Source organism: Asterias rubens, chromosome 10 (assembly GCF_902459465.1).
Source record: "Asterias rubens chromosome 10, eAstRub1.3, whole genome shotgun sequence".
Classification (NCBI taxonomy): domain Eukaryota; kingdom Metazoa; phylum Echinodermata; class Asteroidea; order Forcipulatida; family Asteriidae; genus Asterias; species Asterias rubens.
The window spans coordinates 4971162-4988764 of NC_047071.1; the positions used below are offsets into that span (position 1 = coordinate 4971162).

Here is a 17603-nt window from a genome sequence, read left to right on the forward strand (position 1 = left end):
ACATTAAGAAGTAATAAGAAGTGTGTATTTTTCTTCTCCAATCACTGTTTATTTTTCTATTATAAGTTTGAGGCTTCAACATTCATTCCTGTCCTTAATGGATTGTTTCATTACATTTCAACCAAAACTAATATTCTTTATCCCCGATGCAAATTTTACATCTATTAATAAATTTCATTCACTTACACTTGGTAAAAACCAAACGAAAAATAGTACAAGAATAAAATTTATTTCTCAAGTATGTCTTTTTATTAAGTGTCTCCATAATTCTTACAAATATACAAAGTTAACTTATAAGCTACGTTACAAAATTTGATTTCATGTGACCAAATGATGTGTTTTTATGGTCTCCGCTGTACTGTCATTTCTAAAACTTGATATCTTGGACAAATACAAGCTGTAGAGGGCGCCCTTCATACTATCAGGATGACCACTTGGACAAGAACAATCCCTAATATCAATGACGGGTGATACTGAAGGAGTTTTTTTGTACTGGCTTTTATAAAACAGTTTTTATACTAAAAAGTACTTAAAGGCAGTGGACACTATTGGTAATTGTCAAAGACTAGCCTTCACAGTTGTTGTATCTCAACATATGCATAAAATAACTAACCTGTGAAAATTTGAGCTCAATCAGTCATCGAAGTTGCGAGATAATAATGAATGAAAAAAACACCCTTGTCACACGCGTTTAGATGGTTGATTTCGAGACCTCAAGTTCTAAATCTGAGGTCTCGAAATCAAATTCGTGGAAAATCACTTCTTTCTCAAAAACTATGGCACTTCAGAGGGAGCCGTTTCTCACAGTGTTTTTTACCATCAACCTCTCCCCATTACTCGTCACCAGGAAAGGTTTTATGCCAATAATTATTTTGAGTAATTCCCAATAGTGTCCACTTCCTTTAACCCTCTTTGAAACATTCAGAATGTTATATAAAGTCTGTCCTTAAACTTTTGAAGTACGGCCACAAGTTCAGTAGGGTAAAGATATCAGACCACTCATTTTTGGTTGGTGGTAGTTTGCAACAGCCAGTTATATTTTGAAATACTTGTTTTACAGTTTGGAATTCGGTACTTTAGACTGGTCTGGTTCAATTTCATGACTTAAGCAGATAACAAAATTGCTTAGTGGATACACAACGTATTAGGCGCTTAATATCGTTGTTCCTCTAAAGCGCACATTCAGGAACCATTCACACACAGTTAACATCATAACGTATTTTGGTTGGTTACGAAATGCTACTATTACTTGGCAAAAGCTACGCACAATCTAATTGTGCCACTGATCAGCTTTGGGATGTTAACTACAAATCAGTCAGTTTACAGTGCGGTCGCTACAAGTTTGCCGTTTGCTCATTAACTTTTACAAGTTAAAGCCTTAAGTCCTAACCTCCCTTGTCATTGTCTAAAGACCCACCTATAACCTCTAAAATCCTACACTCTTAAGACTAAGATAAGATCGTTATGCCTGTTCCAATAATAGAAATCGTTACTTGGTCCTGCAGACCAAAACCCCACAACCTCAATCAACTTCCTGCATAGGGTTTCGGAGGATTTGGGAACTCCAATCAATGTCCTAGAAATAATGACCCAAAATACAAGCAAAATGCTGGCCTATTTATTTTCCTGGTCAAAGCTTATTCCTCGCTAATTGAATTGATCCTTCTCCCCTTTCCCTAGAAGGGCACAATTAAAGAGCTATATAATTATGTCAGGAGTAAATTGAGTAGGGTTGTCTCAGTAAATCTACACATGTTACGTTATTCATCAACGTTTGCCCTAATTAGAGAATCTGGATGGATTGAGACAGGATGCCAGTCATTAAGACGACGACGGTGAAGGGAAAGAAACAGCAATGACTTTGAAACTGTCACTACGACTGGTGTTCCAAAGTTTTTACTTCATGAATCAAATTCATAAGATTGATATAATGTGTTGACGTTAGATGTTACAAGGTAAAGTAACATTGCATCTAGATTGAAGATAAGATGTAGATAAATATTGTTCAAGTACACTTTGTGTAATCTTAGCATAACTAGAAGTACTTGATCCTCATACACGGATCAATTTTTGCTTAGCAAATATTTGCTAAGTTGTATTTCCTGCTTAGCACCTTTATGAAACCGGGTCTTGATACCAACCAGCCGTTTGCTAAATGCTGGATGAATGTCATCAGTTGAACGAGTAGTCAAGCTCAAAGGCTTCCCACCGGCACAAAATGGCTTCAAAGAAACAAAATGAACAATTACTACAAATGACTGTTGAGCAAATGACTTTGCTGAACATTATTTTGAAGCATGGCTTCATCGGTGGGCTCAGGTGAGTGTATAACAGGTATGATACTTCAAGGAGGCAACAGAAGCAATAGCCTCCATGCCCCCTGGGAATTACCTTGGTGCCCTTGAAATGCTACTATAGGGTGCCCTTTACCAAGGACAAAATCCTTTGGTGCCCTTGCCCTTTCAAAAACGAGGCCTGATATAAAGTAGCTTCTTGAGTACTGAACTTTAAAGTTGTTCAAAAGGAGACAACAGAAGACATTTTCAATCACTCATCACTCATGTTGATGTGTCTCAAGTCTGAAAATAAGTTGACCTCGGATAAATTTTGCAACTTGTTGTGATGAAAGAAGAACAATTTTTATGACTTGTTTGCAGTAAAATCTAGTGTCTGGGGTTGTGTTTGAAGTGATTGAGTTTAGTAATGGCTGTGGCTGTTGCTAAAGCAGCAGCATTGTGTGTAGGTTGAATACAGTAATGGCTGTGGCTGTGGCTTCAGCAGCAGCATTGTGTGTATCTTGTTACAGTCATCAAGACATTGGACAGCCACAAGAGCTTTAACAGACAGAGACTAAAGACATTCACAAAAGTCCTTATATAGCTTCTTAAATCCACAAAAAAACCTCTCAAGACCAATGAATGGTGGAACAATATCTGGCAGTACGAGTGATCGTAAGTTACACAGCTACATCGAACATGCTAAGAGCTAGTTCACATGCCACCATATCAAAGGGTAAACAGAACTTAGATTTACAACAGTAAAGGAAAACGGTGATTCACATTCAGGCTGTTACTTGTTTTGGTAGGGGGGGGTGAGTTGAATATCACTCGAAGTGGTGTGGATCATGAGAAAAAAATATTTAGTAAACTTGTACGCTTACTCTGTGTAAAACTCTTTTGGGAGAGGTGTTTTTTCCTGAAGATGAGCGGAGTTTAATGTTTGCAATTTGAGACCATAGTAGTTCTTCTCAAAGCCTTCTCAAGTTGTGTATGGTTGGACCCACAAATTATACTAGTTTGTTATCATTATTGTAATTCATCAATGGCTGTACATTCTACATGTACCATTCTTAGATGAGAATGACTGACCAGTAACACAACTCCAATCACACTTGATGTTATTAATAAACCAATCCACTAAGCTCCGCCCCATTTCGTATTGACCAATCACAACGCAACAAAGGTCCGACAAATAAGGTCCGACATGCATGCGCGTATCTTGGCGCAAATCTTGGCGCGCGCGGCAGAGTTGTGCAGAAAGGCATTGGAGAGCCCCACGTGTTCTTGCTCACACGTGCGTCGTGGGCTGAGACTACTGGATCGGTCTATTCATCGCAGAGAATCAGTCAGCAAATTACAAGAATTTATTTGAGAAAACTTTCTTACATGCTTAAACTCATGTCATACATGCATTCATTGGAAGATGCAACAACAAAGTGTTAAGACAGGCACATACTGGTTGAAATCACACAAGATGTAGCTTGGCCAAGGATCCTTTGAAGATATCCCTCAATAATAACAATGTTTCCAGAAAAAGAGGCACGTAACATTGTGTCAGTGCAAAAAATGGTATATCTCCTGAAATGTCACTTATGTTTTGCACAAGGTTAAAACTGTCAAAACACTGAATCTTACTTAATACCCAAGTCACAGTTAGCTTGCGATGGGTCTGCGAGTAGTTTGCAACGGAAAACTAGGCATTATCGACCGGGGTACCACGGGACTCCTTGTGGCTGCCAGGTCTTTTTGGGGAATCGGACATGGATATTGAGTTACTTTTATTTAGGACTTAAAACCTGGTGTGGTATTTCGCAGCGCAAATTGATCGCCAATAAATTGGTAGATGCCTGGCCGATGTCCGGCAGACCATTGCACACATCGGGCGGGCGCCGGGCCAACAGAAGGTTACAAGTATAAACAAGACAATAAATGAGTAGCAAACTTCCAAATTGCATATTACTTGAAACAGTAAATGGGGAAAAATATACAGGGTAGGCCAAAAAAGACTACATCATCGTTAACTGCACCTTCTACCTGGAACACCGAAGGAAGACAGCCAGGAGTGGATAGAGAAAATTCGTGGAGCTAAAATATCCTTCTGGATATGGTGCAACATTGATTGATTTTGAACTAATTGAACTCACCAATATTCCAGTTCTTTTTCCAGCTGGGTCTTCAGAAGACAAGCCTCTTTGATAATCGACCTGAAGATGCAAAACAAGAAAAACTTTCAAGCTACAAGACAAAACAAAAAGTGCAGCCTCATTTTGATTCCAATAAACTTTGCATAAATAGTGAACATGTATTTGTGTGTATAATACCTTTCACTGCCAGCGTCACAGAAATGCTGACATCGATTTCACAAAGAGTTAGGACTCGTCTTATCTCGAGTTAGGATGAGTAACTCGTCCTAACTTAGGATTAATCTTAAGGTCTGCATGCTACAGTGCAGAGTTGGGACTCATCCTAAGTCCTAAGATAAGTCTTAAGTTAGGAAGAGTTTTGTGAAATCGACGGCTGGTGTCATAAAGAAATCTTCCCCCTGGGGATCCCTAAAGATGAGAAGTTAAAATGGGCTAGGGGAGGTTGATTCAAAATAGGGTGCTATCAGAAGTAGTTTGTATACAGTTTGCCGTAAGGGGGGACAGAATCTCCGAGGGGACAGACTGTTTTCCTGCTATAGCAGCACAGCCTGCAGCACTCGTGCCTGCTGGCTAAAATAGATTAATTGATAGTCTGGATACATACTGGTCTGGTTACCTGACTCATCTGGTTGTTTTCTCTTAACACCTGGTCTTATAAGTGGCTGTTCTTTGAAGACGGCTGATGGGGCACCAGGCATAGGTAGCTTAGGACCCTGAGAAGGAGCTGGCTTGTTACTGAAATATTTCATCTTTAACGCCTGAAAGATAAAGTCATCAAACGAGCAATAAGAAATACAGAAAATTTAAGTATTCAAATATTCTGGGGACCACTTTGATCCCATGCATATTGCTTTACTGCTTTTCAGGCCATTTTTAGATACCATTTTTCTGATTTATCTTAGGGCAACAACAAAAATAAGAAAAGATACTCAAGTAGGAAAAAGTATAATGCATGTTTCTTCTCGTTTCCTATTCATCCAAACACTAATTGTTCTGTTGGATGTGAAATAATTAGTTCACTAAAAAATAGTGAGCTACCTACCTGAGAAGCTGTGCATCTCTTAGATGGATTAATACAAAGTAAAGCAGCTAAGACCTCCAGTAGATCATCAGTAGCTGCTGAGAAGATGTCCATTAGAGGTGTGCCAGGAAACTTCTTGAACTCGATGTAGTCTGGTAGCAACGACATTCCCTGATTACAGATACACATAATGAGATCAGGACCCAGTTTCATAGAGCTGCTTAAGCACAAAAAATAGCTAAGCACAGCTAAATTATGCTTACAAGAATAAGGTTACCAGCCAAAGTGCCATGTCCTATGTGCAATCTGTGACTGGTATCCTGCCTATTTTGCTTAGCAAAAAGTTGCTTAGCACAATTCTATGCTTAAGCAGTTCTCTGAAATTGGGCCCGGATAATAAGTTTGGCCTGGAGGGAGGGTTGACAAATCTTGACAGTATTAGTCGAGCGGATAAGAGCACCGGACTCAAGCTGTGGTTTTTCTGATCAGCAGAGTGTGGTTCATGACACTTGTGTCCTAAAGCACACTTAACTATCACTGCTGTGTCCTTTGGATGGGACGTAAAGCCAATGATCTTATGTCTTGTGTAATGCACATAAAAGAAAAGAGACGAGGCTATATTTATATAATAATAATAACAACAACTAATTTATTGTTGATGCTTAACAAGATAACAACTTACAGGCCATTGTTCTTCAGTAACTGTTCCCAATGTCTGGAAGATTCTTGTGAGTTGATCTAGATCTGATTCTCCAGGTAGGAACGGTAATCTAAGAAGAAGCTCGGCAAGAATGCATCCAAGTGCCCACATATCCACACCGACACCGTAGATACGAGCTCCAAACAGTAGCTCTGGACAACGGTACCATCTACAACGAGACAAAACAGAAATAGTAACTAGGGATGAAGAACAATATGATTTAGTTCTGACCTACACAATGTATAATAAGTGCAACATATCAAACTAGCAGATACTTGGGTGAACCCGTGACCTCCCACATCCTTGGAATGAACAGATGTCTTAAGCCCTTTTCACTCTACTCTATTCCCTAGGGGCAATACAGGCAGCTCTTCCACACTTGGGATCACTTCACCCCTGATCTACCCTGGTATATGGGCTTACACCAGGGATGCTCTGGGGTAGGGGTGCTCGGTAAAACCCCGAAGTATTCTTGAAACGTGCAGCCAGAGCCCTGTGGTATAAGAACCTATGCAGAGACAGTGCGATAGTGCTCTGGGGTAACCGTGGGGTAACAAACTAAGCCTTCGTAGAGCTGTGTTCAACAGGGATAAGAGTGACAATGTGAAAAGTTATTAAACGACTAGACAACTATAGCGCCATAGAGCTGTATTGGTACACACCTTGTAACAACTTGATGTGTGTAAACTCTATTAGGACTACCATAGAACTTGGCCAGACCAAAATCTCCAATCTTAAGAACACCTCTCGTATCAATCAGTAGATTGTTTGGCTTCATATCCTTCAGGAGACAAAAGCAAAATTAAATTGTGTAAACGGACAAAGATTTCACATACAATAAACGATAACATTTAATCAATTCAAATCATGCTCCTTTTTGTGATTTTCTTCCAAGTTACATTTACTTATCAGAAGTTCATAAGGAATATCTACTACATAAAAACTGCTTACTTAAGCAGCTTGCTTTGTTAAGCAGCTTGTTTGGACAAGCAGATTGCTTAAGTAGCTTTAAGATTGACATCATCCTGTTGAAATTATACAGGTACAACGACAATGAAAGCAATTAAAGGCAGTGGACACTATTGGTAATTAATCAAAATATTTATTAGCATAAAACCTTACTTGGTAACGAGTAATGGGGAGAGGTTGATAGTATAAAACATTGTGAGAAACAGCTCCCTCTGAAGTGGAGTAGTTTTCGAGAAAGAAGTAGTTTTCCACGAATTTGATTTTGAGACCTCAAGTTTAGAATTTGAGGTCTCGAAATCAAGCATCTGAAAGCACACAACTTCGTGTGACAAGGGTGTTTTTTCTTTCATAGTTATCTCGCAACCCCAACGACCAATCAAGCTCAAATTTTCACAGGTTCGTTATTTTATGCATATGTTGAGATACACCAAGTGAGAAGACTGGTCTTTGACAATTACCAATAGTGTCCACTGCCTTTAAACTGCAAAGCTACGTGTAACTTGCAGCTTCTTTTGACCTCTTTGCAAGGATGTCCTTGGCCCATGATGTTGTGCATAAGATTGATTCAGAATTTTTTATTTTGAATTTTTCTTCTCTGATAAGAAGTAACCCACCCCCATGTGAATAATCTTTCTGGGGTTGATTTCACAAAGAGTCAAGACTAGTCTTATTACCTAACTTAGGACTAGCCTTAAGTTTTTAGCATCTCCTAGGACAAGTCCCAAGTTAGGACTACATGTGTAGTTCTAAGTTCTTTGTGAAATCGACCCCTGTTATAGCTGTACGATATCTTCACTTACTCTGTGTAGAATCCAATGTCTGTGTAGATACTCCAGTCCTTTTAAGGTCATGATCGTATAAGCTTTAATATCTCCTGGTTTCAAGACTAAACTGTTATCTTGTATTATCACCTGCAAGCAGAAATAAATAAATTATTTATTACATTTTTATTTAAAAACCCAAAACTTCATCGGTAGTGTCACAAATAAGTATTCCTCATAGTAAGAAAGGTTACTGTGACTTCTTGTATATCGTCTGAATCTGTCACACAGTGATGCTCAGAAACTAGAACGAGTTACTCGTCCTAACTTAGGACTTACTTTAGTCTTTTATTATACTACTAGGACTAGTCCTAAGTTAGGACTATCTTTGTGAAATCGACCCCAGGTCACTGGGATGATTCACTCCTTAAACAATATACATGTAAGATCCTTGAGAGCTGCCAAGTATGTAGCACATTAATTAAAATCAATCACAAGAACCATCTCTGATTTCAGAAAATATATAAAATTACCTCCAGATCTGTGTCCATAAAATCAAATACCAGACTGATGTTAGATCTATGGCCGAATACATCCAATAACTGAGAAGAAAAGAAAATCATCAATTATAAAGTAGTGTGAATGGTTGATAAAGACTTGTGTTTTTGAAATGAGAATTAACTGATATCGGAAATGTTTCTTACACTTTAATTATGGTAGTTTTTCAGAGAAATCGATTTCAAGATTGTTTCTACTTTTATGTTGTCAATAGACTTAACAATACCTTTTTTGTTTGAGTTTTTACCATCAATCTGAATGATTTTGTTCTACCTTTTTTGTTTTAACTTACCCCAATTATGTTGTCATGTTTCAACTCCTGGAGTAGTTTAATTTCTCTGAGGGCAGTTCGATTGACGCCATCTTTAGCTTCACTCCGATGACCTAGCTTTATCTAGAAATTAGTCCAAAACAAAATCAGGGGTGAGAGTCACTGACGATAATATCGCTGAAACTTGAATCCATATCTTAAGATAATTGAGGTAAATATATTATAGCATTTCCACCTTTTAATGACCCCTGGAGTTACAGATTCCAATGAGCTTCTGGAAAAAAGAAATCATGCAGTGCTGTTTTGTATACAAGGCAGACTTGTAAAAGTCTGAATTCAGATTAAAGTCTGAAATTTCTCATTTATTCTTACACGTTGCTTGGTTGAAAAGTCTTGAGTTCTTAACATTAACCAAGAATATTTGATATTGACATTATACAATTGTTGCACGCTGTGACGGGGTACATGGCATTTTGTACACCCGAGGAGGAAAATGCAACCCGAGGCGAAGCCGAGGGTGCTTATTAATATTAGTTTGAAACTCTTGGTTTGAAAACAAATTACAAGACATTTTTCTTTGTATAAATCTTTTGAGAAATCTTTTCACTTGTGATTAAACTTACTTTCTTGACAGCAACAATTCTACTCTTGTCTTCTGTATCTTTGGCTTTGTAAACCGTAGCAAACTGTAAATATAAACAGATAAAATTCAAATCACATTGTATTGTTTTTAAACGAGCGACCTTTTTTGCAATCCAGGAGGTTTCCTAGCACTAGCAGGCAAGATTGACATTTGGTGCCGGGTGTCGAGTTGAAAACCAACCAGTACAACCGGTGCAGTGCCACTACCAGGGGGTACCAGACTGGGTGGGGGGGGGGGGGAGAGTGGTGCAGAGTTGTGGTTGTGCAGAGTGGAGGTGGAGCATCGAGTGGAGTGCACTGCACTGCGGGGTCCTACTACTTGCCGTCAACTCGCCGTCAACTCACTTGCGCCGTCAACTCGCCGTCAACTCCTCCAATATACATTTAAAATCTACAAAAGAAGCATAGAACTGTAAAGTATCAGCTCAAAGAGAATTCGCGAAAGTTTTGGGTCATATTTCGGAATAAAAATTGAGTTTTTTTCTTGTGAACAAATTATCTCGAAACAGCAAACCGTCGGCCGCCATCTTGCTTTTTCACATTGATTAGTCTTGGCCCAATGTCAATGATTGGTCCTTTTTTTTATCAACACAAAGTCAGTTTTGTGAATGAATTTTTACCGAAAACCATGAGAAATATGTAGTTTAGCCCAGACTTAACCCTTCCGTGTCCCATTTATAAATTTTTCATGTAAATTTAATGAGTTGACGGCACGAAAATGAGTTGACGGCAAGTCGGCGAGTTGACGGCAAGTTAAGTAGTAGGACCGGCACTGCGTGTTACTGAGTGTTATATTAACTGTGTAGGCTGCACGCATCGAAACGATAACGCAACGGTATGCTAGTTTGTCATTGTGTGACCATTATTACTGTCACTAGTTCATAAATACGGATGCAAGTAGTATCATTCAGTAAGTAGACTTTATATATTTACCTGCCCTTCGCCCAGAAACTCTATCTTTTCGTAGCGTTTCGAACGGTCGTCTGCAAGGACGGAGGCCGCCATTTTAACTTAAACTAATCTAAACATTCACGATAGCGGGCGGGCTTGTTCGCGGGGTTTTTAGGCGGCAAATAAAAACAAAATAATGTGGTCACGGGGGAAAGACGACAACAATGCTTTGTTTTTGCTTTTGTTTCAGATATTTGGTTTTGTTTTGCCCGTGAGTGTAAAAACAAAAACAGTGTCTGCGTGTTGGCCCAAAGTGGAGAAACTCCTTTTAAAATATGAAAACTTGTAAAGTGTGTAATTTATATCAATCCCTGGGGCCCGTGCATGCCCCTGTCAGATGCAATTGTGTCCGCCATGCAATACTGTCCGCTCCGGACACTTTTGTATATGCAATCGTGTCCAGGGCTATACAAAAACCGTCCGGCGGACATGTACACTGTATTTTAGATTGCAGCGAATACCCAACGGCCGAACATTTCCCACGTCATTCATGACATGCACTAATAGCTTATACAAAACGTGTTCCGTCGACCAAGGGCGTTTCAATTTACTGCAAGGACGATTTTGCACGGGGCGGACACAACTGCATATGCAAATGTGTCCGGGCGGACACAATTGCATTATGCAGGAGCGTCCGGGCGGACACGATTGCATATGCAAAACCGACCGGCGGACAGTATTGCATATGCAATAATGTCCCTCCCACAGTTGCGCCACTAGCACTGCTCATACGAAGCTTCAAAGTACACCAGAGATAGGAAATTAGGGAAGAGTCTGGATATGGCTTTTTTCGTCATTTTATATCGACACCATTTTTTTTACAAAGGGTAAGGAACTCTTATTTGTTTTTGGTTCTGAGGGCATATACTTTGAAGTGCATTCTGTGAAGTAAAGAAACTGACAGAAGGTTTTTCAAAAAGTGCCTTGTGAAGACAGTAAGATTTTTTTAATTCAATGGTTAACTTTTTGTTTCACAGTAGAGCCCGTCTTTTATTTGGCAGTTTCTTTTCACAAACAAACGAACAACTTAAATTATTTTGACAATTATTCTGCACCTTTTTCAGCTCATGGGCTATGCCTCTTTTCAAAACGAATAGCACTTTTTAAGATGTATTTTAATAGTCAATTAGTTGTATAGAAAGACACGAATTTGATTGCAATACTAAAATATTCAACCGATTCTTTATAAGACGAGTTGTTTTTGCACACAATTGGTTAGCTAACAAATTAAGACTGTAATCTGACAGTGGAAAATGTCAGTAGTTTGGTAACAACAACATCTATTTGAGAATCAAAATGGCTGCACAACGATAAAGGTCCATATAGAGTAATCATTGGTCTCTGTTATAACAGGACAGACGTAATCTTTACCCATACACTACGGTTTGGGCACTGGCACAATGATCAGTCTTCTTTTCTTATAATTTTCTTCTATTCATTATGCATTTTGAATTGTGTAGGCCTTAATGCACTTTTGGAAATTTTTACGCAATGGACGCAATATTGAACTTTTTAGTAAAATTAATATTGTTATTTAGAGTACTGCAATAGGCCTCCGGTGTGACCTTTATTGACCTAACCGTATCCACGTCATGGAGTTCATGTACAGCTTGCCCAATTAACACATTGGATTGTCTTATGTGAGTTCTTCCTTCTACAGCAACACGTCCTGTGCGATCTAGATGCTATCATATTCCTCCGATTTTGTGTTTTTCTGGCACGTGATGAGACCAACTACGAATCCAAACCCACCCTGTTGCAACAAAAAGACAAAGATTCATTTCAAAAATAAATAGATAAATCGTGATATTAAAGCTGTACTGACATCAGTCATGCACGTGAAGTACGAATCACTCTGATTTTTAATGGCGTTTTTTGTTTGTTTAGTGTTTTGCAGAATGTAATACATACCATGACGTCACTGGGGAAATTTTTCCAAACTTCATAGTTCGGGATGAGCTCTACACCTGTTGCACCGGAAAACTTATTGCATGCTATTCCTCCAATCAGATACGTGGCAACTGTACAAAGAAATCTGAGAAGCACGGAAAAGCAAAAGATATAACAATTTTTGTACTAGGTTTTAAGCCAGTGTTTCTAGTAATCTGGATTAAAAAGAGATTACTTTGTGACGACCATCTCGTCAAAAACATTCCCAAAATATTCATAAAGAGTGTACGTTCAATATTGACAAGTAGAAGAAGAAGAAGAAAAAGACGAAGAAGAAGAAGAAGAAGAAGTAATTTGACGCACTAAAGATGTCAACATTTTTCTAAGATGTAAGAGTATCTTTTCGGCAATACTTACAAAATGATGAGAACGGTACCTGCACTCAATCCCGATGGCGTAGAGCACGCTCCATTGTAGTCGGCGTTTATAATGTACTGGGAGATTAAAACATAAAACAAAGGGTGAGCCATCCATGGCACGAGATACTATAGGCTACATTTTCTTTTCTGGGGGTTATGTTTTGTGTGATTACGACAGTTTGTCTAATAAGAAATAGTTGTACAGCTATAGACAAATCTCTGTAAGTCAGAGAACGACATAAACGTCCAGAAAGACGAGTATACAAACATCTGGTATTTTCTTAGACTTTTAGACGTAGATAATAGATCGTCATGAATTTTATCTAAAACAAATCACGATTTTGTATAAATTTTGAAGAATATTATTGAACTAAAAATGTTGCTTATATAGTACTGCATTTAGAAGCAAATAAACAAATAAATGGTGGGCCTCCTCTCAGAAACTTCCGCCAATATTTTAGTATGCATGGATATTCAATTCAAAAGTTCAATGAGAAAATTTGAAAGGGTTTTTACTTTGCAGTTTATATGTTTTTACCCTTATAACCGATGTACAAAGCATTGTACCCATTACTTTCCTGAGTTGTGAAAAAAGAAAATCCAGATGGAAATCACTCGGTTGGGATTCGATCCCACGACTTTTAATATTGACGGCTTATTATTTCTTACTTTGCAGTTAGTTTGATCCAATGTTACAGTAGTGTCTGAGGGTAACATGCCAGGGCTGCCTGATATAGGAATTGCCCATACAGCATCTTGTTTACATTGCAAGTAAAACTCCACTTGAAGTGTTCCACATTCCTTCAATTCTCCATTTTCGAAGGAAATAAGAAGCTGTGTTCCTGTTGGTTTTAAGAAAGTCAATGATTTTGGTTACATAATCAACCCAGGGATATCTTCAGAAAATAATACAAAAACTCGCGAGAAACAATAATAACAGCCTTTGAACTACACATTTCTTGAACGGTGGGTTTAAAATTGACTGAGGGAATAAATAGTGTTCTTAGGGCACCGGTGTGGCGGTTTCAGTCTTCCGCCGTGTTCAGTTTTCCGGGTGACGTAGCCGGACATTTCACCACGTTGTTGGAACGGTTTAAGCTTTCCGGCGTGTTCAGTTTTCCGGGTGACGTAGCCAGACAAAAATACAGCCGCGAGTACCCTGGCGAGTACTGTAGTTCTCTCAGTGACCCCAAATTGTTTATTATTACGATTCTTTTCTGTTTAGTCACATTCTCTTGCCCCATCTTTACACGTATTCATGCGTACAGCTGTAAGCAGGTCACACTGCTTGTGCCACACCAAATTCTCTCATACGATCCACGCGTTCGCCGCTCGTTGTACTCGTGGACGCCGCCATGACAGCTACCGGAGAGTAACACGGATGACTCAATACAGCACTAAAAATTGACTACTTTTGCTTGCTGTGCGCAGGTCATTCGGAAAACTTAACACGGCGGAAAGTTGAAACCGCCACACCGGGATGAAATACTTTAAGTCACACCAAAAAGACAAAGCAGCACGGTCGAAACGTCTTGCTTTCGAACTACCGCCATCTTGAAAAAGTGAAGTAAATTATCGGCACTGCTCAGGCCGCTTGGGTTGATCTAGTTTAGCTTGCTAAGCTGCAGCTCTCAAATGAAAGCATTTTGAGAATCATTTCTATGTAAGTCTTGTGGTTATAGGAAAATAGATCAGTTGTTATCCTCCAGAATTTCAATCGGAACCGGAAACGTAATGGTCAAACCCGCTCCGGTTTTTCGGTGATGTCTGAAAAACTTGACTGAAATTAAATGTTTACAAGTTAGTTGCATAGGCAAATCTATATTTACATGGGATTAAACAAATTGAAGAGCTCCAAAACCAAAGTTATATGGTTTACTTTCCCATTGATAAAACATACCATCTGTGTTTTGAACAACGGCACTTCTACCGCCAAGCAAAGCTCGTTGTGATCCAGGTTGCGTGGAAATTTGCGAAGCACCAACTCCTGGTTTTTGTGATGCAACATCAGGTGGAAGATATTTACAAAACGCAAAACTAAATTCACAACCAATGCTTTGGTTCCCGAAGGTGTCGAAACATTTTCCCAACTTATTCAGAGTCCAATATGGCGGTCTAAAAAGAGGAAATACGAGAAATTTGATGGTTTATAATTGGTTCTAGAATGAGGAAGAAATAGATTTTCATAGGATTTTAAGATATTTTTTTTCTCTTCTTAGAGCGAACATCTCGCATCATGTAGAGGGGATGTAGTTACGTAATGCATTGAAAGACATTTTTCTGCTTTATGCACTGACGAACATTCACGTCTCATTATTTATTGAACAACAATAATATATTCTTTGGAAGAATGGCATCAGACTATCTATAACGGGGATTTGGCTAGCAATCCCAATCTGTTGGAATGCTACCAGAACAATCGGTGTACGCGGAAGAGGGGCCTTTTATAGGAAGTGCGTGGCGTATAGGCATATAAAAATAGGCCTAATGATACAATCAGTTGTTTTGTACGAAGGCCCATTAGTGCCAACAAAAAATAAAATTCAAATCCGTTATTACGGATTCGCAATCCGTTATTACGGATTAGTAATCCGTTATACGGATTAGCAATCCGTTATTACGGATTCCCTCGAGGATCCCCCGAGGGCGCTATGTGCTGGTTACTCAGCCTAGAGTGCAGTGGTTTGATTTACGAGAGCTATCGACTGGCGTCCGCCATTTTGTGGAGTCAAAGATTTGACACCACCAAAAAATGACGAACAGTTTTACTTCACGTAGTATAAAGAAAATCACACAAATGGCATTGTGTGCGGTCATTACATTATACTTTAAAAACATATTTCCAACCATTTAAATTTACTTCATAACATTCGCCAAATCCAGGGCAATGTGTACTGTTTTTAGGGACCGATTTCTGCAACGTTACATGTTAAATGTTAAATGTTCAACAACAAATAATAATAAAACAACTGTTCATGTTTCCATCATGGTTTATTGGACTTGAAATCATAGTTTTTCTGTTAAGCAAATAATGAGCGTTTTCGGAAATTTGAAGGGTATGGATACAAGTAGATATTTATCATGACAAAAAAATGCTTCACGGTGGAGACTCGACTTGATGTATTTCATTAAAACTACTCAGATATAATCAATGTCAAATCTGCCAACCAAGTGATGTTAGTTTGATTTTTATCCTTTTAATTATTTCACTCTGGGGACTTAGTAAGTCATTTGGTCACCCAGAATTAATGGAACTACAACTGTCTTCTAATCATTGTTCTTATGACAGTTATATAAACGAAGACTTTCTCTGAAGCATCTTCCTTACACTTAACTCCGTCGGGATCTAAGATTCCTAAAAAGACAGCGGACTGTTCCCTGTCCAAATTGCGAATCCGTAATAACGGATTATGAATCCGTAATAATGGATTGCTAATCCGTAATAACAGATTGCTAATCCGTAATAACGATTGCTAATCCGTAATAACGGATTGCTAATCCGTAATAACGGATTTGAAATTTATTTTTTACTTGCGCTAATGGGCTTCCGTAGTTTTGTGTGAAATGTTTGGAAAAGAAAAGAATTTCCAAAAACCAAACACAATCAGGTGTAGGGCCCATAGTGTAAAGTCTGCATACCTATGCTGGACTTGTACGTAGTGATGTAATAATACCTAAACACTTCATGGGATTTTGTGTACTGTAAATTAACCTTGAATAAACACTTAAGACCTACGTTACGAGGGTAGTCAAGTCGTAGCTGTTACTCTTTTGTGTCCCACAGAGATCACCGGCCGGTGGTGGGCCGATGGTGCCTGGCGGTGGCGGGCCGATGGTGGGGGCGTAATGGGTCGTCTGCTGTGTAGCATAGGTAGCACCAGTCACTACAGTAGGCTCATTGGTTTCTATCGTAGCAGCTTCATTAGTAACACTGGAACAGTTTCCAATGCTTACTCCTAGTATGAGCAAGTAAAAGCAAAACACCAGAAGTTTCATAGAAGTTGCGTGACTATTGGTGCCTGAACACCATTTAATCACGGAGGAAGGAAATACACCCGCCATGGCTGCCTACTTTGATCCTTGCTCTGTGCTTTGGTCATGTGCCGTTTGTGTCACTATAAAGTGCAATCATTGCGTAGTTTGACCTATGTACTTTACTTATTGCGTATCATGGATGCACAGAGTTCCACAAGCATCCAACCGTTCATGTTTACATTATCAATACGTCTCTGCATCGTGGATTATCAATTGCACATTGCAACTTTATATAGAGTGCGATATGTACTGGCCCCGTGCTGATTTGTTTTATCTTGCATTCAAGTTCTTGTCTCGCTGTGATTTGTCTTGGTCTAACCTACCTCCATGGTCTAACAATGAATAATATTGATAAATAATTTATAAAAATGTACAAGGAAATGATAAACAATGCACACTCTGTCTACTTCAATGCACCTTTTGTTTTTATTAAAAGTGAGTACAAAAATAACCAATCAGTAAAATTAACACTTTGTGTTTGATCTTTCTTCCTTTTTGTATTGTTATTGTTTACATACATATTAAACAATGCCATTATTAAGTATTTATTGAAAATATCTAGTGGCAAGAATTAACTTCAAAATAATGACATTTTCAGATGATACCATGATCCATAAACTGACTTTTCCCAATTTTTAACAAAGTTTCAAAGATGAGAATTGTTTTGTTTAATTCAGTGAGCTTGTCTCCCAGTAATGTCTCCACTGTGTAGATACGGAGAAATAAACCAAAGCATTTTTAAATCATTTTTTTTAGGCTTTCTTGGTGGTTTACAAAATCACGACAGAATTAAAGATAATTTCGTAGTAGTTTACCAAGTTTCCATACAAAGAACTACTGTTTCTCTCAGTGAGTTTCATCTGCCAGAGTCACTACTTTATTAGTGGGTGGATTTTATTGTATGTACCATGGTAGAAAAAGGAATAATCAAACGATCAATTCAACAAAATCATAACAGAAGTT

The 17603-nt window shown here is 38.6% G+C and overlaps 2 protein-coding genes across 3 annotated transcripts; both read right to left on the reverse strand.

Annotated features, from left to right (window-relative positions):
- Nucleotides 1-832: 832 nt before the first annotated feature.
- LOC117295973 (cyclin-dependent kinase 7-like) lies at nucleotides 833-10350 on the reverse strand. 2 transcript variants are annotated; one of them, XM_033778800.1, is made up of 11 exons: nucleotides 10279-10350; nucleotides 9327-9389; nucleotides 8725-8826; nucleotides 8408-8476; nucleotides 7914-8024; nucleotides 6807-6925; nucleotides 6127-6313; nucleotides 5466-5615; nucleotides 5040-5181; nucleotides 4424-4483; nucleotides 833-2222 (listed from the first exon to the last, which is right to left on the reverse strand). In XM_033778800.1, exons 1-10 carry the CDS (start codon nucleotides 10348-10350, stop codon nucleotides 4455-4457), a joined length of 1044 nt encoding a protein of 347 aa, XP_033634691.1. In that variant the 3' UTR covers nucleotides 833-2222; nucleotides 4424-4454. The 2 variants fall into 2 exon arrangements, with proteins under 2 accessions (XP_033634691.1, XP_033634689.1); XM_033778798.1 differs by having other exon boundaries at nucleotides 5028-5181.
- A 735-nt stretch (nucleotides 10351-11085) lies between these two features.
- Nucleotides 11086-16890, reverse strand: LOC117296081. The gene is made up of 6 exons (XM_033778953.1): nucleotides 16342-16890; nucleotides 14506-14720; nucleotides 13275-13447; nucleotides 12604-12680; nucleotides 12208-12331; nucleotides 11086-12049 (listed from the first exon to the last, which is right to left on the reverse strand). Exons 1-6 carry the CDS (start codon nucleotides 16665-16667, stop codon nucleotides 11975-11977), a joined length of 990 nt encoding a protein of 329 aa, XP_033634844.1. The 5' UTR covers nucleotides 16668-16890; the 3' UTR covers nucleotides 11086-11974.
- Nucleotides 16891-17603: the final 713 nt, after the last annotated feature.

What these genes read in the sequence shown, in the direction of transcription:
- LOC117295973 (XM_033778798.1), bottom strand. Translation starts at nt 10,350, where the DNA reads ATGGCGGCCTCCGTCCTTGCAGACGACCGTTCGAAACGCTACGAAAAG. An exon ending in GACATTGGATTCTACACAGA is followed by an intron (nt 6,926 to 7,913) that starts GTAAGTGAAGAT and finishes TGTCTCCTGAAG; the next exon opens with GATATGAAGCCAAACAATCT. An exon ending in AGAGATGCACAGCTTCTCAG is followed by an intron (nt 5,182 to 5,465) that starts GTAGGTAGCTCA and finishes TTTATCTTTCAG; the next exon opens with GCGTTAAAGATGAAATATTT.
- LOC117296081 (XM_033778953.1), bottom strand. Translation starts at nt 16,667, where the DNA reads ATGGCGGGTGTATTTCCTTCCTCCGTGATTAAATGGTGTTCAGGCACC. An exon ending in GACTTGACTACCCTCGTAAC is followed by an intron (nt 14,721 to 16,341) that starts GTAGGTCTTAAG and finishes TCCTCTTTTTAG; the next exon opens with ACCGCCATATTGGACTCTGA. An exon ending in CGTTGTTCAAAACACAGATG is followed by an intron (nt 13,448 to 14,505) that starts GTATGTTTTATC and finishes TAAAACCAACAG; the next exon opens with GAACACAGCTTCTTATTTCC.